Genomic DNA, 22,952 nt, shown 5'->3' with positions numbered 1-22,952 from the left:
TATGTCCCCCTGGCCACTGCATACTTCATAACAGTCAAAGTAGTCTCCAATGACACACCAAGGACCTTTGTGTGAGAAATAGAAATGGAGGCACAAAAGCAGTCAGTTTAAAACATTTGGGGCTATCGAAGATTTATTTGAACTTTTTTCTGAGCAGTTGTCGAGCTAACAGTCTTTTGTGGAGGGCAGGATACAAGTGTGTATTGTAGAACAAATCAAAACATTATTCTCCTGGGGTTGTACACAATGAAAAGATGTGGAGGAGACGTCTTGAGACGATCCAGTCCCAGTCACCGTTCAAAAGAGGCTCCTGATGCTCCTTTAATTCTTTCACCCAAATTACAGTTGCTGTTGCAAGCTTTATGTACAATCTGTAGGACAGGTGCATCTCTGTGAAAATATGCTGAGTGAAGGAGCACATATTAAATGAAGACCAACAGTTCCAGATAAGCCAGCTTTAGTTCTTCTCTGGTCTCACTACGATCCTCCAAGGGAGACCGTTGGCCCCAGTCCACTCTGCTCCAACTCCGCGATCACCGACATGTGTTTGAAGTCTGTAGGGTGGTGGTTAAAAGTCTCCACCAATCGGTACGTTTCCTGCCTCTGCGTGCCGTAGAATAGCTGCACCTGATTGGCCAAGCACTGAGCCTGGTGGACAGTCTGTGAGGAGGAGGGAGGGACAGACAGTTTGACATATACAGGTGTCTAGGGGTATTTATCAAACTCTCCATTCAACACTTTGGACTTTCACAAAGAAAATCTTGAAAAGTTTTTAAAATAAAGAAATTATAAGATGGATAAATTCAATTGGAACCAAAAATATTTTCACAATTAAAAGAAACAAATTTAAATTTGACACCATTTAATAAATTTAAGTTCTAGGTCTGATATTTATGAAATTGAATTAAGGACGTGCAGACACTTTGTACTCTGTCTATGACTGAACTATGAGCATTTATCTGCTGCTGTAAAAGCTTCCCCAAGCTGATAGAGTGTGGAAGATTAGTGGAAAATAATATGAGCGAAAGTGTTAACGTAAGTGTGTAACGTATGACACCCGTGAATAATTGTTAAAGATGAGGAAAAAGAGCAGCAAGGTCCACCGATACAGCTTGAGTCTGCAGCCACAGCCAATAAAAATGTTCCATCTATTAGTGTAACAATTTGTGAAGTTTGTAATAATCTTATTAATCAAAATGAGTGAGTCCACACAGGTAAACTAGGACTCACTATAAACTTGGGGTCCATCTCGGCCATCATCAGGACCACGCCCTTCTCCTCCTTCAGCTCTGGGTAGTGGTGGAGGATCAGCTGACTGGGCGCGTTCTCGCCCATTGTCTAGACAACAACAAAGAGAAATAAAAACAGTGGTTATCCACTCCAGGTAAAACTCTTCAGACTGAGAAGAAGAAATATATTTATAGCAGCGACTGCCGTGTTTACCTGCACGTTGATGAGGGACGTGAAGTGCAGCTCGTGTCCCGACCACTGACCCAACAAGAACTCATAACCCTCCCGCTGAGGCAACGCGTAGAGGAACTGAGGGGGAAAGGAATATTTGATGCATATTCTGGCTAATCAGATTATTCAAAATGATTTCATGTATTCACAATCTGGTTCTTTGCAGCCATTTAGCCAAAAATCTGAACAAAAAATTAACCACTGTTTTTGGATGACAGACTGGTAGGTCATGTACACCAGTTCAATTTCAGCAGTGTTTCATCATTATGTCTCAGTGTGAGCAGCAGTGATCGTACCGTCTGGCAGGACTGTGATCTGCTGAAAATCAATTTGTAGATCTCAGCCTGTAATGGAAGAGTAGACAGGTTTTTAGATCATTACTGCGCATGAGCCAATGTGAACATTGTTCATCATTGTTAGATCTATGAAACTGTTTACCATAAATTGTTTTACAACCTTCATTGTACAGCAGCAAAAACATTATTAATTTTAAACTCTGGAATCTAGATAGAATAATAAACTTCAACACCTGAGGGTTCAGGATTTTGACGCAAAAGGATAGAGATTAAATCTGGGTGTGCCACTGAATCTGGATTAAAAACTAAAATGAATCCCATGTTCTGGAACTTAATAGTGTGACTGTCCACTGTGGATGTAAGATGTCGTGTCATCTAAAAAGATTAATAAACAAAAATAAACACACAGGACCTCATATCAATGAAACACAGACAGGTTTCATGAAGGGTCGTCATATAAGATGTAATATAAGACTGGCTCTAGATTGGGTTGATTATGCTGAGTCTACTGACTCAGAAGCCATTATCCTATTTCTGGACTTTTTTGCAAAGCCTTTGACACTGTAGAACACAGATTTCTCTTCGCCTCCCTGGAGATGTTTGGCTTTGGATCAAATTTTATCTCCGCTATCAAAATGTTGAATAAAGACATCAACAGTTCCATTATTAATTACCACAACACTTCCAAAAGATTTTGTATCCACAGAGGCGTTCGACAATGATGCCCCATCTCTCCTTTTCTTTTTATATTGGTGGTGGCGCTAATGTCTATTAGTATTCTGAATAACACTCTTATGCAAGGCAAATCCATTTTTAATAAGGAAATTAAAGCTTGCTGATGACACTACACTGTTTCTGAAAGATAAAGATCAAATTCCTTTTGCTTTTAAATCCATCGACATTTTTTCCCCAAGCCTCTGGTCTATATTTAAACTTGAATATTTGTGAAATTCTCTGCCTTCATAAATCAAATGACCAAGTAATATGTGGTATACCTGTTATAGATTCTGTTCTGTCAAATATTTAGGTATTCACATCTGTAAAAACCAAATTATACGCCAAAATCGCAATTTTCTTCCTAGGTTAAACTTAAACAGTATTCTTAACGACTGGCTTCAAAGTGATCTCTCTATCATTGGTATCATTGAGTTTTTCTCTCCAAAGTGGAAGGTCTCTCTCGCTTTGTATATCCAGCTTTATCTTTATGCTCTTTCGAATCCACCTGTAAGATGTTAACACCTTTTTGAACTTTCAAATAAAAGGTCTGAAGGGGGTCTTTGAAGTCATCAACTTCGTTGACATCAATGACACCTTCAAAATTAATCGATTGAGAAGATGCTTGCTCAATGGTGAAGATTCCTTATGGTATTTCATTCCCTGCAACATCTTTAAAAAATGCGGTGGTTTACAGTTTCTCTTAAATTGTAATTATTCTCCTTGTAGACTTCCTCTCAAAATGTCTAACTTTCACAGACAAGCCCTCTTAGCATGGAATATTCTTTATATTCATAACTTTTACCCTAATAAAGCCCTGCATTAAAGAAATTAAAATAAAAAACAAATCTATCTAACTTCCCTTTTGGCATTCAAAGGGCATATCTTTCATTATTGACTTATTTGATAAACATGGTAACCTCCTCTCTTATAATGATTTTCTCAGTATTTTTGAATTTCCTATTAGATTTAAAGAATTTAGTCTTGTATGCCAGGCAATTCCTTCTGGTGCCATACAGTTGATGAAATATCATCTTTCCCACAGCACAAGTGCAAGAATTGACTCCAAACTAATTATTGATGGTCGCCCTCTGCTGGATAAAAAATGTGATAATAAATTCATAAGGAATGCTAGCCATGCTAAAAAGAAATGTTCTCCAAGAGGGAAATTCTACTGGGATGAGTTCATTGATGATACTGACTGGAAAAAAGCATGGTTACTGCCTTATAAAATTTGCATCTCTAATAAGATTAAAGAAATACATTTTAACATTTTACAAAAAAACTACCCTTGCAATGCAATGCTATCTAGGTTTATGGATATGGATACTAAATGTGTCTTCTGTGATGTGGAGGAATCTATTGCTCATGCATTTTGTGAATGTAATGTTGGGCATGATTTTTGGATGGACTTGAGAATCCATTTATTTAACTTTCCTAGTGTCTCATACCAATTCACCAAAAAAGACGTTTTTTATTATTTTACTCATTGTAACAAATCTATTGAATTTGAACCAATTTCTTCACTCTCTCTTGTAAGTTCTGTATACACAAACACAGATTTTTGAAAGCTAAGCCGAAGTTCAAGGTGTTTCTACTTGAAACACCTTAAACTTGTGTTTCTAATTGAATTCTTAAGTCTCTCAGAATTGTAAAAGGCAAAAAAAATTAACCATTTCTTCAATATTATGATAGCCTGATGAATGTATAATCTTAATATCTATCGAATAATAATAATTAAAAAAATAGTTATTATCAGTGAATGTACAGAGTTTATGTAATCGGTACTCTCTGCGTGACCAATGTATGTACCTTTTTTTTTTAAATGTATATTATTTTCTACTATTATCATTTTCTATTATCATTTCTCGTGATTAGTTATTTGCTTCATAACATTTCTCTGTTTCATGAAATCTCTTTTTGTCTGACTTCATGATTGTAATGTTCCTTACTTGTCAATAAAGATTTAAAAATAAACAAGTAAATAAACGCACAGGAACGGAAAACATAACTGTCTTCTGCAACAAAGGTACAAATCAGACACACAGAAAATATGTTTGAGGCACAAACCTGATTTGGTTCATTCAGTAAAATAAAATGAAATGACTTTAATCAATTTGAATGTTGTGTCCTGGTGTTAAACTCACCGGGATGGCGGCACTGACTGTGTCTTTGGTCGAATAATATTTCATCCAAAGCTGAGAAAGAGATCACAGAAGTTGTTTAACTGCAACAGGAGGCGATGTGACTCTTGGCGGTTAAATTAGATGAAAGGTTTAGGTGACCCCCCCCCCCCCCCCCCACCTCTGCTATTTCCTCTCCTGTCTTGTCCTGGATCATCTCCATGTTGAGAATGGAGCCCAGTGTCTGAAGGACAACATATTACAGTCACTTACAGGTGCACACATCATCATCATCATCATCATCATCTTTTTTAACATTGTGAAATCCACAAAGAAAACAGTTTAGTCTTCATTTTTGTCATTGGTTCATGAGGGCACATTTGGTTCAAATAATACAAACTCATGACAAGATTAAAGAATAACATAAATTTAACTTCCAAATTAATCTGTGACAATTATAAAATCCACAAGTTTTCTGATTTCAGATCTGAGTACTTGATGCTCTTCTTTGTTTTACATCAGGGGTTCTCAACCTTTTGCAAGCTGGGCCCCCCCAAAGCTGGTTCAACGCAGCTGTCAGTCATGATGAGTCGCGTCTCGTCACCTCTCTGCTGTGTCTGCAGCTGAGCACTGTGATGCATGTCTCTCTCCCCGGGCCGGTAGAGTTATTATACCGTACAATACCAAATAATAGTCGGGGCGTTTATTTGTTTCAATCACTTAACAGACCAGGCGGCAATTTGGGACAGGCGTTTAATTCCTTCCTCACAAAAAACCCGTGGTGAAAATGTCACAAACTTCTCCAGCTTCTCGGTGAATTCTCTGGCATCCTTCTTAAGTTGTTGCGGTGGAGGAAACGATTCATCCAACCAGCACTCGCTGCAAACTCCTCATCTCTGCTGTCACTCACGGTGGCGTACATTTGTTTCACCATCACCCTGATCATTTTGCGGGACACTCTCTCGTGGCGTGCCCATTTGCTGATAACTCATCCCTGCATGTTTATCTCAGCCTCCTCGCTCACCTTCTTCCTCCCTCCAGCAGGCAGCCTGGCCCTGTTGCTGTCCTCCTCGGACAGACGCTGAAGCTCAATTTGATTTTTTTGCCAGTCTTTCACTCTCTTGGGGTCGACAGATGTCTAGCGGCTGCTTCTCCCGAGTTTTACTCTGCATATTTTACAAAAAAACGTTTGAATTTCAAATCGTACTTTTTATTTTTTTGCAGCACCGGAGCCATGGCGATCATCAATGTGATACTGACTGACAGAAAGCAGCACAACACGTGTGAAAAAGGCGAAGAAGAAAAACGTGCAGTGTCAGTAGTCACGTCTTCTTCCTTGATTAAAAAAAAATAAATGAATTAGATTCGGCATTTATTTAGGAGCGGCAGCGCAGTAATTGTAATTCATGTAATTCACACAGAAAGCTGCGCTGCCGCTCCTAAAGAGACGTGACGGTAGACGTCATGATGATGACGTCGGGGTGTTTCCCAGGTGTTTCCCCTGTGGTTATTTATCAAAATATACACCTGCACCCAGCATTTAAAGGGGACCCTGCGGTTAATTGAAACCCGGCTATTATTTGGTAATATACGGTACATTTACACCCCGCTCCGTACCCCGCAAATGAATCGCGGATGTGCATGGCCGCGGAGTGGTGTGTGTCTCCTCTCTGCTCTGACTGCAGGCTGGACTGCTGCACGAGGCTACTGAGAGACTGACCGCCTGTGAGTTCTTTTGTTCGCGGGAGGGACTCGTTGAGTACAGTAACTGCAGAGTGATACGTGCTTTCAAGTCAGAGTCTCCAAACACCACAAAAGTCTCCAATAACACCAGTAAAAGTCACTAGATTTGTCGGTAGTCGCTTTTGACAAAAAAAAATGTCTCCACAAGGATGATTTGTTTGTGTGTTATAATAGTCCAACCACTTGCATTTCGACATGGGGGGAATTTTCGTGATTTTTTTTTTTCAGATTTTTGTTTTCCCTCCCATCCTGTAGCCTACTTGCGCCCCCCCGGGAGAGTATCCGCGCCACCGGTTGAGAACCACTGTTTTACATCATTGTCAATCAATCGTTTGGGGTTTTTAGACCATTAGTCAGAAAAAATAATTACAACGTCATTTGATGAGGTGTGTAGAAACTTTTGTAATTACTTTGAAAATGATAAAATCTTATTAATTAGCAAAATAAATTTTTAAATCAAGACGATTCTTAAATAAAACCAAAAAATCAGAACAATTTTAGAGTGAAGGAAAATCAATATTATGCAAGATGAGGCAGATTACACTGTCCATTCGCTCTCATCTCACCATGTTCTTTGTGAAACTTCCTGAAGCTCCATCTTTAGCAGCCATTTTGTCTCTTTTCTCCATCTGCAAAGATTCAACAAAAACTCACATTCATCAGGGTTCGTACATAATTTTCAAAGTCAAATTCAAGCACTTTTCAAGCACTTTTAAGGGTCATTTTCAAACTTTTCCAGTACCTTATCGCTGGGGTAAAATACATATCTACAGGAATATATATACTCATGATTATTATTTTTTTTTTTTATCACAATTATGTACATTGTATTATGCTGTAAACATCTAAAATGATGTTTCATAATAGCAAAAACTTTAGAAATTAAAGGAGTTTTATCCAAAAAAAGGGAAGCCACTTGCGATCTTCAGGCACACTTGCACCGAGACAAGGAGATACCTGAGAACACCATGTAATTTTCTTTTTTTAAGTTGTTCGCCTATTCATCAAAGTTCATTAATACTGAACATGTCATCAGTCCAAATTGCATCAAATTAGCCTTCTCCTCAGCCATCCTTCTCTAGGCTGCATGTGTGATGATACACACACACACTGATTTTATTTCTCTTTGTACTAAGCAAACTATCCAGTCTGATCCCAATCTTGCCAAGACACAGAGTTATAATGTCAAGCACTTTCAAGCACTTAAACTAAAATCCAAGCACTTTTCAGACCTTGAAAATGCAACATTGAAATTCAAGCACTTTCAAGGATTTCAAGCACCCGTACGAACCCTGATTCATACAGTGTGTTCAAGAGCTGCCACAGACAAAGAAAGAAATAAAAACTAGAGAAAAATACTTGCTATTTATTCTCTATTATTTACAATATAAACATATGCTGACAAGAGTATTGCTTTGAGAAATTACTGAGGACATTACAATGGCCGGTGCAGTGGGATATGGGTGGCAGTCGTGGGCGGGGGCCCCGGCGACCCAATCCCCGGATGGTGACTCTAGCCATGGGGACATGGAATGTCACCTCGCTGGGGGGGAAAGAGCCTGAGCTGGTGCGGGAGGTTGAGCGGCACCGGCTAGAAATAGTCGGGCTCACCTCCACGCACAGTCTGGGCTCTGGAACCCAACTCCTTGAGAGAGGCTGGACTCTCTTCTATTCTGGAGTTGCCCGCGGTGAGAGGCGGCGAGCTGGTGTGGGCTTGCTTATAGCTCCTCAGCTCAGCCGCCATGTGTTGGAGTTTTCCCCAGTGAACGAGAGGGTCGCTTCCCTGCGCCTCCGCGTCAGGGATAGGACTCTCACCGTTGTCTCGGCTTATGGGCCGAACAGCGGTGCAGAGTACCCGGCCTTCTTGGAGTCCCTGGGAGGGGTACTGTAGAGTGCTCCAACCGGGGACTCCGTCGTTCTACTGGGGGACTTCAACGCCCACGTGGGCAGCGACAGTGTTACCTGGAGGGGTGTGATTGGGAGGAACGGCCTCCCCGATCTGAACCCGAGTGGTGTTTTGTTACTGGACTTCTGTGCTAGTCACAGTTTGTCCATAAAGAACACCATGTTCAAGCATAAGGGTGTCCATATGTGCACGTGGCACCAGGACACCCTAGACCGGAGGTCAATGATCGACTTTGTGGTCGTGTCATCTGACCTCCGGCAGTATGTCTTGGACACTTGGGTGAAGAGAGGGGCTGAGCTGTCAACTGATCACCACCTGGTGGTGAGTTGGATCCGCTGGCAGGGGAGGAAGCTGGACAGACCTGGAAGACCCAAACGTATTGTGAGGGTCCGCTGGGAACCTCTGGCGGAACCCTCTGTCAGGGAGATCTTTAACTCCCACCTCCGGGAGAGCTTTGACCAGATCCCGAGGGAGGCTGGGGACATTGAGTCCGAATGGACCATGTTCTCCACTTCCATTGTTGACGCGGCTGTCCGGAGCTGTGGCCGTAAGGTCTCCGGTGCCTGTCGCGGCGGCAATCCCCGAACCCAGTGGTGGACCCCGGAAGTAAGGGTTGCTGTCAAGCTGAAGAAGGAGTCCTACTGAGCCTGGCTGGCCCGGGGGACTCCTGAGGCAGCTGACGGGTACCGGCAGGCCAAGCGTGCGGCAGCACGGGCAGTCACGGATGCAAAAACTCGGGTCCTGGAAGAGTTCGGGGAGGCCATGGAGGAGGACTACTGGTCGGCCTCGAAGAAATTCTGGCAAACCATCCGGCGCCTCAGGAGGGGGAAGCAGTCCTCCACCAACACTGTTTACAGTGGAGGTGGGGAGCTGTTGACCTCAACTGGGGACATCGTCGGGCGGTGGAAGGAATACTTCGAGGATCTCCTCAATCCCACTGACACGCCTTCCATAGAGGAAGCAGAGGCTGGGGACTCAGAGGTTGACTCATTCATCACCCAAGCCGAAGTCACTGAGGTAGTCCGGAAGCTCCTCAGTGGCAAAGCACCGGGGGTGGATGAGATCCGCCCTGAGTACCTCAAGTCTCTGGATGTTGTGGGGCTGTCTTGGCTGACACGTCTCTGCAGCATCGTGTGGCAGTCGGGGACAGTGCCTCTGGACTGGCAGACCGGGGTGGTGGTCCCCCTATTCAAAAAGGGGTACTGGAGGGTGTGTTCCAACTATTGGGGATCACACTCCTCAGCCTCCCTGGGAAAGTCTATTCCAGGGTACTGGAGAGGAGAATTCGGCCGATAGTCGAACCTCGGATCCAGGAGGAACAATGCGGTTTTCGTCCTGGCCGTGGAACACTTGACCAGCTCTATACCCTCCGCAAGGTGCTCGAGGGTTCATGGGAGTTTGCCCAACCAGTCCACATGCGTTTTGTGGACTTGGAGAAAGCATTCGACCGTGTCCCTCGTGGCATTCTGTGGGAGGCGCTCCGGGAGTACGGGGTCGGAGGCCCTCTGTTAAGGGCTGTACGGTCCTTGTACGACCGGAGCAGGAGCTTGGTTCGCATTGCCGGCAGTAAGTCAGACCTGTTCCCGGTGCATGTTGGACTCCGGCAGGGCTGCCCTTTGTCACCGGTTCTGTTTATTATTCTTATGGACAGAATTTCTAGGCGCAGCCACGGGCCGGAGGGGATCTGGTTCGGGAGCCACTGGATTTCATCTCTGCTTTTCGCAGATGATGTGGTCTTGTTGGCTCCTTCGAGCCAGGACCTCCAGCATGTCCTGGGGCGGTTTGCAGCCGAGTGTGAAGCGGCTGGGATGAGAATCAGCACCTCCAAATCCGAGGCCATGGTTCTCGACCGGAAAAAGGTGGCTTGCTCCCTCCGGGTTGGGGGAGAGTTCCTGCCTCAAGTAGAGGAGTTTAAGTATCTTGGGGTCTTGTCCACGAGTGAGGGAAGGATGGAGCGTGAGATTGACAGGCAGATCGGTGCAGCGGCCGCAATAATGCGGTCGTTGAATCGGTCTGTCGTGGTGAAGGGAGAGCTGAGCCGAAAGGCGAAGCTCTCGATTTACCAGTCAATCTACATTCCTACCCTCACCTATGGCCATGAACTTTGGGTCATGACCGAAAGAATAAGATCCCGGATACAAGCGGCCGAAATGAGTTTCCTCCACAGGGTGGCAGGGCGCTCCCTTAGAGATAGGGTGAAGAGCTCTGTCACCCGGGAGGAGCTCGGAGTAGAGCCGCTGCTCTTACACATCGAGAGGAGCCAGCTGAGGTGGCTCGGGCATCTGTTTCGGATGCCCCCAGGACGCCTTCTTCGGGAGGTGTTCCTGGCATGTCCCGCCGGGAGGAGACCCCGAGGAAGAACCAGGACACGTTGGTGTGACTTTGTCACTCAGCTGGCCTGGGAACGCCTTGGGATCCTCCCGGAAGAGCTGGAGGCAGTGTCAGGGGAGAGGGAAGTCTGGGTGTCCCTGCTCAGGCAGCTGCCCCCGCGACCCGGCCCCGGATAAGCGGACGAAAATGGATGGATGGATGGATTACAATGCACACCGTCATCAGTTTAAACTAAAAATGTCTGCCTGTGTTAAACTTTCTGACTTCAGGTTTAATATTGCTGGTTGCTAAATGAATACTTTCAAGTTTCAAGTCGTGATTCTCCACCTTGTGCTCCATGAGCCTGATGAACTCCGCCTGCTTCGAGTGTCCAAGAATTTCATTCTTGAACTCATTCCTTTTCTCCACTCGGGCCTTGAACTCCTGTGGTTTGGCACTGACAACAAAATGGAAAGAAATCAGTTTAACACCAAACCAAGCAAACAATAATTTAGATTTCTGGCAAATGTGCCTCAACCTGCCCTGTCCACCGCTACCTACCACATTCTTCAGACTGCATGGTAACTAATCAACAGAAGTAGTTTTGCACGTTTCCCCTTATTAAAACATAGCTGTCTATGCTAACCTTTTTCTGACTTCCATCCATTCTGTCAGTTACTTATTTACATAGTTTCAGTGCACTATGAATGAAAGTAATCATGTGAAACTATTCCACATTTTCATAGCAGTGTTCAAAAAACAAAAAGGTGTCACTTTTATTGATGACCTGTCCAAGGTTTGAGCTTCATCCAATAGCACATGTGGCCTGACAATTTTATCAAAAAAAAAATAAAAATCCCAAAAGTTAAGATTTGGTTTCATGGTCAGACAAAAGGAATCTGTGATATGTTTTACTCTTCAGAAGCTGCAAAAGATTTGCCAAGCTAATAAATCAAAGCCCCCAAAAATGCATTTTGGTTGTGCTCAAATATCACCCATCAGTTCTCCATCGCTCCTCTTAGAACGGGAAATTACCCTTCAGCCAAAAAACTCAATTACATTAACATACTACTTTCGGCATAAAACTACATTTGTATAAATCAAATTAATGTTTTTTAGACTCATCAGCTCATTACTATGTCAAAAGTGCGTTAGGTAAATGCATGAGTTTGGTATTGGAGTGACGCCGAGGTCCAAAAGTGGCTAAAGGTATGTCGATTGCTACTCAGCTGCATATACCGATCCCCAGACTGACATACAGATGCTCGGAGTGGTATACACCGATCCCCAGACTGGCATACGGATTCTCGGAGTGGTATGCTGCTGTTATGCCGCTATTATTCCACCGACACATTTTGGAGGGGTGCCGCCCCCTGATGAATATGCAAATGTAATACCACTGGGCTGGTTTGACGACAAGTACTGCCGTAAATGTAAACATTTTTTTAAAATCTTTATTGACAATGCTAGCTCAACACATGTCTAAATTTCTGCCTATAATTTAGCCTTAGCTAACATGGCTAATGTTAGCCCAGCCACTGTTGCCAGTTTGACTAACTGATAGCAGAAACGTTGAGCCAACCAATTATGGCATATTATGTATCATGTTCACTAATGAGCATGATACACAAGGCTGTTTCTGTCTTTTTGGGGGCCCTATGCAAGATGCTGTTTGGGGGTCGCTATTTTGTCAAACTACGATGGACAGATTCCTAACCTTTTTGGGTGAACCATAAAGATGCAACAATCTATTACATTTTAAGAGGAAAACAGGCTAGAGTCGTGAAAACCTCTCTCAAATTAAAATCAAACATCTTAAGTTGACCCACACTAGTAAGTTGAACTGATAGAAAATGATAATACAAGGTAAACAATAGGGAACCTTGATAGGTCAATAAATGAAACTGATGGAGTGTTCCTCAATTTTATTTTATTTTAAGTTGACATTAAACATATGACATACATACACCCAAAACTAAAGTTAAAGTTGTCGAGAAAATAAAATACGCTATTACTTAGAAAAGAAAATCACAATGAGCCAGCATCCATATCAATATGTAAACAATAAAAACAAAAAAACTAACAAGAATAATACTGTTAAGGTAGTAAGAAACCTTTCAAATGTAACACAAGCCCTTCAGGACCAACACAATAAACCAGCAGACAATAAAAATGCAACAATGAAAACAAACCAACAATAAAAACAATACTTTAAAGGAACCATACAGAACTATATAACACAATCACACCACTTTGTGATGATTATCAGTATCATCTGAGTCTTGTGTTTTAAGCAGATCTACCCTAAGCCCCACCTCAAAATTTCTGCTTCCTTGCCAGCATATGAGAGTTGCTTGTCAGTCTCTGGTGCTGAAGGCGGCAGTGCTGCTTCCAGTTCTGCGGCTCCAAAATACTTCAGAATTGCTCCTGCAAAGACGAAACTCCTCAGGTTACCAAGCCAAACAGATCCTAAGCAAATATTCATACTATATAATTGAGTCATGTTACACTAATGGAGAAATTCATAATCTGTTTTTATTTTAAACCTTGCAATATACAGCACAGTGTCCCTTTAAAGCATGCACCCAATTTCAAAGTGACTTTTAAGCAGTTTTAAAGAGTTATAAATCAAAGATAAATGACTGATGAGCTTTATGTGATATTGAAGGAATATCTTAGTTTATATTTCACAGAGTATTACAAAGTGAACTACTTGCTTAACTGATGATTTGGTCTTAACATATATTCTGTGGCCATCACAAACGGTCCTATATAGTATAGTTCACTTTAAATTGACTTTAATTTGTGTTATTATGATTCTTTTGAATAAAACAAAGTATTACATCAAAAACATAACTAAATGTAGGCAAATGTGTTCAAATTATATTGTTACAATAAATATTCTCATAAATGTGGAAAAGAAAGACGCAACTAGCTCAGTAGAGTTAACAATAATCCACTCAGAGCAATAATTTACTGCCACAATAGTCCATAATAATCTACAGTAGGCCTCATATGCATTAGGGTTGTTTAGCACACTTCACATTAGAGACCTACAAACTGAGGAAACACTAAAATTGATAAATTAATCATAAAAACAATCCTAAAGTGATGTTATGTGACAAATATTGAAGAGCAGAGGAGGTCTATGACGGACCAGCAGCTCCACTGGATGAGGATCCAGCAGACATGACAGATATCTGCCTAACACACACACCCTCCCTCACAAATAAAATGCCAACGAACTGGACCTGATTCACCAAAACGGGTGTCACTCCAGTCAATCAGTGTTATGGCATTCACATGTGAGATACATTTTATTTTAGCCATCTCCTAAAGCAAACACTTAAGCTAGCTAAAAAAATGGAGAGACAGCAAGCTCAATTTGCGGCAGCGGCACCCAGCTGCGGCATCTCTGGTGGCACCCCCAGATGCCGCAGCTAGGTGCCGCTAGCAGTCGCGGCAGGTGCCGCTGTTTGCCGGAGGTGCCACTGCATGCCGGAAGGTGCCAGTGCTTGTGCCACTGCATGCCGGGAGGTGCCACTGCGTGCCGGGAGGTGACAGTGCTTGTGCCACTGTTTGCCGAGAGGTGCCACTGCTTGTGCCGCTACCGGTGACATCTGCCGTGGCATCCAGGAGTGCCAGCAGGGATGTCGCAGCACATGTCGCGGCAATTGCCGCTGTTTGGGCGAGGTGTCGCGGCAGAAGCTGCTGTTTGGTGGAGGTGCCACTGCTTGTGCCGCTACCCGTGACATCTGCCGTGGCATCCAGGAGTGCCAGGAGGGATGTCGCGGCAGATGCAGCTTTTGGGGGGAGATGTCACTGCTTATGCCTCTGTTTAGGCGAGACAAGAGGGTCTGGCCTCCTCCAGCGTGAGGCTGCTTCCCGTACAGACTCCGCTCTCGGACCGCATCCAGCATAGGCAGATACATAGACGCCTCATTCAGCGTTGGACTGTACGTCGACGTCGCCGCCATATTGGAGGAGGCAGCTCCGCCCCGTGAACTAATACAAGTCAATGGAGTGAACTTTATAAAGCGCCTTCTACAAAGTGCTATAAGTTAATGCCTCATTTACACATTCACACACGAACGGATATATTCAGGAAACAGAGAGGAACCAAAAACAACATCTGTAACGTTCTCTGATGATTATAAACATTAACTACTCCTCATATGTTCTGTATACAGGCCCGCACCTAACCATTTTATAATGTTTTTATGAGTGTTTACAGCTGCTAATGTATAACGCTGTTACTGTGATGATACATGACAGTTAAATATTCAATCTGTGTCTATAATAACCAGATCCTGACATGTAAATGTGACGTCTGTCTCCCATACTGTCAACTTGTTTCATTAAATTAAAATTTTAAATATGGACAACTGACGTCATAATATATTAATCAGAATCAGAAATACTTTATTGATGGCCGATGGGAAATTGCAGCGTAGATGCTCCCATTCAAAGTCAAGAATATGCAGAAAAATACTACTACTACTACTACTACTACTAATAATAATAATAATGAAAACTATATATGGTGCATATTTATAATAGTAGCCTGCTGCAACTTCACTTTTTTTTTTTTTTACCATGAAATGTTATTGTATACATTATCATATGTTATAATGTTCTGTCATGGAGTATATCTCTTCACTGCTGAAAAAAAGAAAGCAGACTCACTGCTGCTGCAGTTTCTGATCTTGATTTGCAGACTTTGTTAATTTTTTGTCTCCATGATTGTTATTATTAGTACTTAGATCATAAAAAAATTACTGTATTTATAAAAATGATGGTGGTGTTTTTTATTCACACATCTGTTACATTTACATGTCAGGATGTGGTTATTATGGAAGGATTCAATATTTAACTGTCATGTACAGGGTATAAAATTAGATTTTTGACCAATGGCAGGTAGGGAAATTTTACCGGCCAAAATATGTTTTGACCTGCCGCTGAAGTGTTCACAATCACAACCAGATTTCCTGTAGCTAAACAGTATAGAGATAACTGTTAATTGCCCACTGATTGTTTTTTAGTAGGGAACTATCTAAACTACTACTTCTTCCTCTTCCTGATTGGCAAAGGACAAAAAAGCAGGAAAATATACGATTCCACTATGTCTCTCTTTACAATTAGTTTGTCCCGATGTTGGCTGCAGCTAAGAAAGAATAAGTTCGCCCCACACGTCCAAAATTCTTAGAACACACTGTTCACACTGGGTGAACCTCGGTCAAGTTGCGGCTGGACCCGAGTGAATATCCGCCGAATATCCAAACAAACTTCACCCCGGTTCGATGGGACGCCTGTTGCAGACTTTGAATAGGATGACGAGGATTTCAGTCACTCAACTTAAACGCTGACTTGTAGAAATTATACAAATAGCAGTAATGACCATTATAATCGATTTCAAGACAACTTAGGGTGTAGTGCTTTCACTGTGTTCAGCTTAAATTTGCCAGTCGCCCATTTTTTTTTTTTTTAACGGCAGCGCTGAATATCCCGCAGCAGATGGTGGTCCGTGAGCGACCCCTAGTGCTCCGCGAGGTGACAAGTGACATATCACGTGTTAAATTATAAAATGTCAGCGTTTTAATTTCAGTGTTTCTCAAACTGCCTGTGACATATATGTGTTGTTTTCAATATCAAATAAACTTGCATATAAAATCACAAAATATTTTTTTTGTTTGTGGCATTGTCTGACTTGAGCGGTGCAGTGGACCCTAAAATTACGTCTAATTAAGTGCGACCCTGCTGCCGCAACTGTGGCAATGTGACTGTGCAAAGCGGTGTAAAGCGTGGATGTATGGTGCGAACAAGCACAGAAACGAGTTACAAATGGATCAGTGGCTTAGGACCGGGTCATGTAAAAGAAAAGCAGATGAAAATTCTGACTCGACAGGAAAAGTTGTTGAGTCCCAGGATGCTGGTCCAACGCCAGCGGCGTTGTCAAAGCAGACCCCGCCGCCAACTCGTCATGAACGTGAAAAATCAACCGTTAAGGTGAAACGGAGATACCACAGTGACTACATACAGTTCGCGTTTTTTTGGACTGGCGACGAGGGGGATCCTAAACCACACTGCGTGTTGTGCTATGAAACGTTAGCTAACGAGGCTATGAAACCTGCAAAGTTAAAGCGACATCTGGAAACTAAACACAAGGAGTACATGGGGAAACCTACTGGATTTTTTGAAAGGAAACGCGACAAACTCACGCAGCATATGATAAAAGAGGCTTCAGAGTTTTTTGCACCCGGAGAAAATGCTAAGGCTACTGAGGCTTCATACAAGGTATCCCTCTTGATCGCTAAAGCTGGAAAACCTCATTCAATAGGTGAAATTTTAGTTAAACCAGCTGCAAAGGTGATGGCTAACGGGGAAAGCCAGCGACGAAATTAACAGGATTCCTCTTTCCAATGACACCGTCCAGCGGCGCATCAAATCTATGGCTGAAAGCGTGGAAGATCAGCTGGTGACACGTTTGCGCCAAAGCCAGTTCTTCTCACTACAGTTGGATGAATCTACCGACATTGGGAATGAGGCAAATCTGCTGTGTTTTGTGAGATACATTTATGCCGGTGGAGTGCATGATGACTTTCTCTTCTGCCGTTCCCTGCCGACCAACACCACAGGAGAAGCAGTTTTTCAGTCACTTAATGATTTCATAATGGCGAATAACATGGACTGGTCAAGATGTGTCGGCATTTGCACCGACGGCGCAACTGCAATGACTGGAAAGCTGAAAAGACTGGTAGCGCGCGTTCGCACAGTAGCGCCGTCTGCAGCAGCAATACACTGTTGCATCCACAGAAAACAACTGGCTGTGAAAAAAATGCCACAGTGCCTAAAATCAGTACTGGACGAATCTGTGAAAATAGTCAACAAGATCAAAGGTATAGCACTGAACACACGTCTTTTTAAAGCTCTGTGTGAAGAAATGGGGAGCGAACACACAAAACTCCTGTTCCACACTGAAGTTCGCTGGCTGTCGCGTGGTAAAGTTCTCACCCGTCTATTTGAACTGCGAGACGAGGTAATGTTATCAATGCACCACAGCGATGAACTGTATGACAGAATGCATGATTTCCAGTGGCTCGCAAAGTTGGCATACTTGGCTGATGTTTTCAGCGCTCTCAATACTTTGAATGTGGTGCTGCAAGGGAAGACCGTCACCATGTTCAATGTCCAAGACAAAATTAAAGCCACACGCATGAAAATGGAATTATGGTGTGGCCGTCTCGATCGCGGAGAATTCGACAGTTTTCCCACACTTGCTGATTTTCTCCTCACTGCTGGAGAGGACATGGATAGGAGCACAGTTGCATCCTTCAAGCAACATCTGCAAGACCTCCACTCGCAGCTGGGAATATATTTCCCAGAATTAGACACAAGCTTTGAGTGGATCAGAAATCCATTTGGTGACAAAACGCACATTGAGCAAGTCAGTTCAAAACTTTCACCAAGAGAGGTTGACAGCCTTGTGGACATTGCATCAGATGGGACACTGCAGACAACTTTCAGGGAGAAAGGATTGACTGACTTTTGGCTCCACATCCAGCCTGAGCACCCTGAGCTGGCTGACTCTGCTCTGAAATTGTTGATGCCGTTTCCAACCACCTACAACTGTGAAGTTGGATTTTCCTCCCTTGTTGGTCTGAAAACAAAGCAGCGCAACCGGATTAATGTGGACTATGATATGAGACTGAAACTGTCCAGTCTGGAGCCAGACATTGCTTCACTCATGGCCCAGAAAAAAAAACAGCACCATTCTTCTCATTAAGATGACAAAAAAACTGAGTGAGTACAGAGACTATGATATTGCTTCCTTGAGGGATGGGTTAAATAAAAAGAATCTCACTGTACAAGCTGTGTGACAAAAATGAAGTACCTGTATCTTTGGTAAAACTGTCATTTTATGTTGTAATTTGTGAACTGAAGTTGGCATATTGTTTTGGGGCTATTTTGAGTTTGAGAAACACTGATGTAGGGGAAACACTGACACATCAGAGAACCTTCCGCAACGGTTGCAGGCTCTTTGGTGGACCTCTGCTTTGAATGAAGTTTCGTTGTGACAAATAAATTGACTTCTTGCGGAGCGACATGAAGACATGAATCAGAGGCTTAAAAAACGTTGACAGCGGTGGCCGGTCATTATGTTTACCAATACCCGACCCGTGCCTTGCGCAACTTGTTATTTTCAAATGTTGAATGACGGTGGACAGCGAGGGACAAATCTGAAACGCAATCAGTAGATCTGCTGTAGCTGTAAACTGTCTGTTTTACTTTTTGGCATTTATGTTGAAAGTTATATAGCAAAGTCGGCAAATATAAGCAGCCTGCCAATGGCGTGTGACCTATTTATTTTATTCGCCAAAATATATTTTTACACGCATTTGGCGAGTAGCGGGTGCCAATTTTAAACCCTGGTCATGTTTTATCACAGTAACAGCGTTACATACATTAGCAGCTGTAAACACTCATAAAAGCATTATAAAATGGTTAGGTGCGGGCCTGTATACAGAACATATGAGGAGTAGTTAACGTTTATAATCATCAGAGAACGTTACAGACGTTGTTTTTGGTTCATCTCTGTTTCCTGAATATATCCGTTCGTGTGTGAATGTGTAATTGAGGCATTAACTTGTAGCACTTTGTAGAGGGCGCTTTATAAAGTTCACTCCATTGACTTGTATTAGTTCACGGGGCGGAGCTGCCTCCTCCAATATGGCGGAGACGTCGACATACGGTCCAACGCTGAATGAGGCGTCTATGTATATGTCTATGCTGGATGCGGTCCGAGAGCGGAGTCTGTACGGGAAGCAGCCTCACGCTGGAGGCAGCCAGACCCTCTTGTCTCGCCTAAACAGCGGCATAAGCAGTGACATCTCCCCCCAACAGCTAGATGCCATGGCAGATTTCACGGGTAGCAGCACGAGCAGTGGCACCTCCACCAAACAGCAGCTTCTGCCGCGACACCTCGCCCAAACAGCAGCATTTGCCGCGACATCTCTGCTGGCACTCCTAGATGCCACGGCAGATGTCACCGGTAGCGGCACAAGCAGTGGCACCTCCCGGCAAACAGTGGCACAAGCACTGTCACCTCCCGGCACGCAGTGGCACCTCCCGGCATGCAGTGGCACAAGCACTGGCACCTCCCGGCACGCTGCTGCAAATTGAGCCAGCCCCTGTTGAAAAAATCGGCATTTAAAGGAGAACTTCAGTCGATTTAAACATGCAGCTTCATTGCTCAAGCTACCCTTGACTTGCCAGTACCGAAGACGCGAAAACATTTGGTCCAGCCATTACAGAGCTCTGTGAACGGAGACTTAGCATTGAACGCTAACAGCATGGGGTCAGAACTTTACACTGTGTTTTAAGCATCTTAACATGCTCCACATCTCACACCAAAAGTTATGCAACATCAGCAGACACCTTAGCACACAGCACTGTAGCGTGTATGACTCACAATGAATTAAAAAGTAGTTAAAACAGTGTGTTTGTGCAAGCAGCTATTTACCTGTTTGTTGACATCCGCGTCTTCCGGTAGCTAGACCAAACTAGTATATCCACCGAGTGTGCACTTAACAGGCTAAACAGGCTATTGTCAGGCTCATGGCTCATGACAGGCTGTAACATAGACATGTACATTATGAACAGAAACACGAAAATGCTGGAATACGTTTCCGTCTCCGCCAGTGAGGGAGTAAGCGCACGCTCGACGGATTGACTAGTTTGGTCTAGCTACCGGAAGACACGGATGTCAACAAACAGGTAAGTAGCTCCTTGCACAAACACACTATTTTAACTACTTTTTTATTCAGTTTGAGTCATACACGCTACAGTGCTGTGTGCTAAGGTGTCTGCTGATGTTGCATAACTTTTGGTGTGAGATGTGGAGCATGTTAAGACGCTTAAAACACAGTGTAAAGTTCTGACCCCATGCTGTTAGCGTTCAATGCTAAATCTGCGTTCACGGAGCTCTGTAATGGTTTGACCAAATGTGTTCGCGTCTTCGGTACTGGCAAGTCAAGGGTAGCTTGAGCAATGAAGCTGCATGTTTAAATCGACCGAAGTTCTCCTTTAAGCTAGCCCCTCCAACCCACATAATGAAAAAAAAACCCCATACCTTTATCCAGCAAGCGTTTTTCTTCATCGAGTTTCTTCTTTTTGCTGCGCCAGATGAATACGCTAGTTTGGACGCCATGCCGTTAATGACTTGAACTTACGGCTCCGCGAAATTCCCCGCCCCCTCCTAGTTTAGCAGTACTGGTCGTCATAGCAACGCGGCGTGGTAGACACCAAATCTGACCAATCAGCTGGCCGGGTGTCAGGTCCTTTTCACAGCTTTTCCTTTGGATCATTCCTCAGGTATTGCAGCAGACCTTGCAACTTGAGGGGGCCCCCTAGTGGCGTGGGGGCCCTATGCACCCGCATAGTCCGCTTATAGCAAGAAACAGCTCTGATGATACATAATATGCCACAACAATTAATGTCCTGCGAAGTAGATTTTATAAGTAATATATAAATAATGTATTATTGTGTTCTCCTAATAATGAAAACCTGCCACTATTGTTTTGTTGGTTGGCTCAATGTTTCTGCTATCGATTAGTCAGACTCGCTACGGTGGCTGGGCTAACATTAGCCATTTTACCTAAGGCTAGCTCTTTCTAGTGTAACTGTTATAGGCAGAAATTTAGACACATTACTTTACTGTCATATTGCAAGAGTTCCACGTGTAGTTACTGTCTATATGCTGACATCCCAACAACATATTCGGTAATGTGTTAAATTAGAATTGACAAAAAAATGTATACATTTACGGCAGTACTTGTCGTCACAACAGCCCAGTGGCAGTATTATATTTGCATATTCATCAGGGAGCGGTACCCACCCAACAGTCTCTCAGTGCCATAACAATCTCAAGCGGCACATTCCGTCATATGTCGGTGGAATAACAGCGGCATAACAGCAGCATACCAATCCGAGAATCTGTATAAGTAATTAGTAAGTAAGTAATGAGCCAGCCGGAAATGCTGGATAGTCTGAATGTGATCCGAATATAACATTAATCGATTAGAATAAATCGTTAAGAAAAGTCTGAATAGCAATTAAACTGATCAGAAAGAAGGTGACTTTTTAAATAACAGACTTTTCTAACAGGGATCCGGATATCGCGGAGAACGCTGTTGCTGCTAGCTGCATTAGCCCGCTGACCTGCGCAGCTTCTGGATCTTGTCCTGGTACTTGCTGTAGTACGGGTTCTCCTCCAGCTCCGGCTCCGGCTCCTTACTGACGGAGAACGCTCGGAACTGCGCCGGGACCAACCCTGGGATAAACGTCCTAATGCCGGTTGCCCTGACCGCTAGCATCCCCCGGTACAAACATGACATTTGCACCATGGCCGCCGCCATCTTTTCATTGCTCCCGTCCAGCATCTATAATGTTCCGGCGGGGAGCAGTTTTCATACAATGGTTCCGAGAGACGTTATTGTAGATATTGCATTACTGTATGTTAGTACGGCAAATATTTTTGTTACACCGAAGCAGAAGGTAAATAAAATAAAATATTAATAAATAAATGAAAAATCCTTGTCATGATAACATATTGCATTAAGGTTTTGTGAGGATTACAATGTGTTTTGTGATGTGGAATGACAACTGTTTTCCTGTTGACTTTTGCTTGGATCTGAGATTTGAATAAAACAAAACATAATTTTCTCCCCTCAGGAGGATCTTCAACAAACATCATATCCCGGTTCACTTCAAACCTACCAACATACAGAGGCAGATACCTATCCATCCTAAGCACAAAATACCCAGGCATAAACCGAGTAAAGAAGTGTATAACTCCTCAGGTCAGGTCGCACGACCTACAGTATTTGCCCATTTACAGATATATTTTGTTTTTGCTTTTTTTGTCACACTTACACGTTTCAGATCATCCAACACATTTTAATATCAGACAAAGATAACCTGAGAAAATACAAAATGCAGTTTTTAAAAAATGATTTCATTTATTAAGGGAAAGAAAGCTATCCAAACCAACCTGACAATAAGTGAAAAATGAATTGCCTCCTAAACCTAATAACTGGTTTTGCCACCCTTTGGGGGCAACAACTGCAATCAAGCGTTTGAGATAACTGGCAATGAATCCTTCACATCACTGTGGAGGAATTTTGGCCCACTATTCTTTGCAGAATTGTTTTAATTCAGCCACATTGGAGGGTTTTCAAGCATGAACGGCCCGTATAAGGTCATGCCACAGCATCTCAATCGTATTTAAGTGCGGACCAGGCCACTCCATTAGCCATTCAGAGGTGGACTTGCTGGTGTGTTTTGGGTCATTGTCCTGCTGCAAAACCCAAGTTCGCTTCAGCTTGAGGTCACAAACAGATG

The 22,952-nt window shown here is 43.2% G+C and overlaps 1 protein-coding gene across 2 annotated transcripts; it reads right to left on the bottom strand.

Annotated features, from left to right (window-relative positions):
* Positions 1-102: 102 nt before the first annotated feature.
* Positions 103-22,012, bottom strand: atpaf1 (ATP synthase mitochondrial F1 complex assembly factor 1). 2 transcript variants are annotated; one of them, XM_030434225.1, is made up of 9 exons: positions 21,771-22,012; positions 10,902-11,010; positions 6,904-6,966; positions 4,776-4,838; positions 4,619-4,669; positions 1,758-1,805; positions 1,444-1,539; positions 1,231-1,338; positions 103-660 (listed from the first exon to the last, which is right to left on the bottom strand). In XM_030434225.1, the coding sequence occupies exons 1-9, from the start codon at positions 21,989-21,991 to the stop codon at positions 478-480; spliced, it is 942 nt and encodes a 313-aa protein (XP_030290085.1). In that variant the 5' UTR covers positions 21,992-22,012; the 3' UTR covers positions 103-477. The 2 variants fall into 2 exon arrangements, with proteins under 2 accessions (XP_030290085.1, XP_030290086.1); XM_030434226.1 differs by having other exon boundaries at positions 21,706-21,968.
* Positions 22,013-22,952: the final 940 nt, after the last annotated feature.

This window comes from Sparus aurata, chromosome 11 (assembly GCF_900880675.1).
Source record: "Sparus aurata chromosome 11, fSpaAur1.1, whole genome shotgun sequence".
Classification (NCBI taxonomy): domain Eukaryota; kingdom Metazoa; phylum Chordata; class Actinopteri; order Spariformes; family Sparidae; genus Sparus; species Sparus aurata.
This window is presented reverse-complemented; position numbering and strand designations above follow the sequence as displayed.

Bases quoted from the DNA above. Each gene is read 5' to 3' on its own strand.
- atpaf1 (XM_030434225.1), bottom strand. From the start codon at position 21,991: ATGCTGGACGGGAGCAATGAAAAGATGGCGGCGGCCATGGTGCAAATG. The intron at 1,806-4,618 runs GTGAGTTTAACA...CTTCCATTACAG, and splicing joins CAGTCAGTGCCGCCATCCCG to GCTGAGATCTACAAATTGAT. The intron at 1,540-1,757 runs GTACGATCACTG...TTTCCCCCTCAG, and splicing joins GATCACAGTCCTGCCAGACG to TTCCTCTACGCGTTGCCTCA.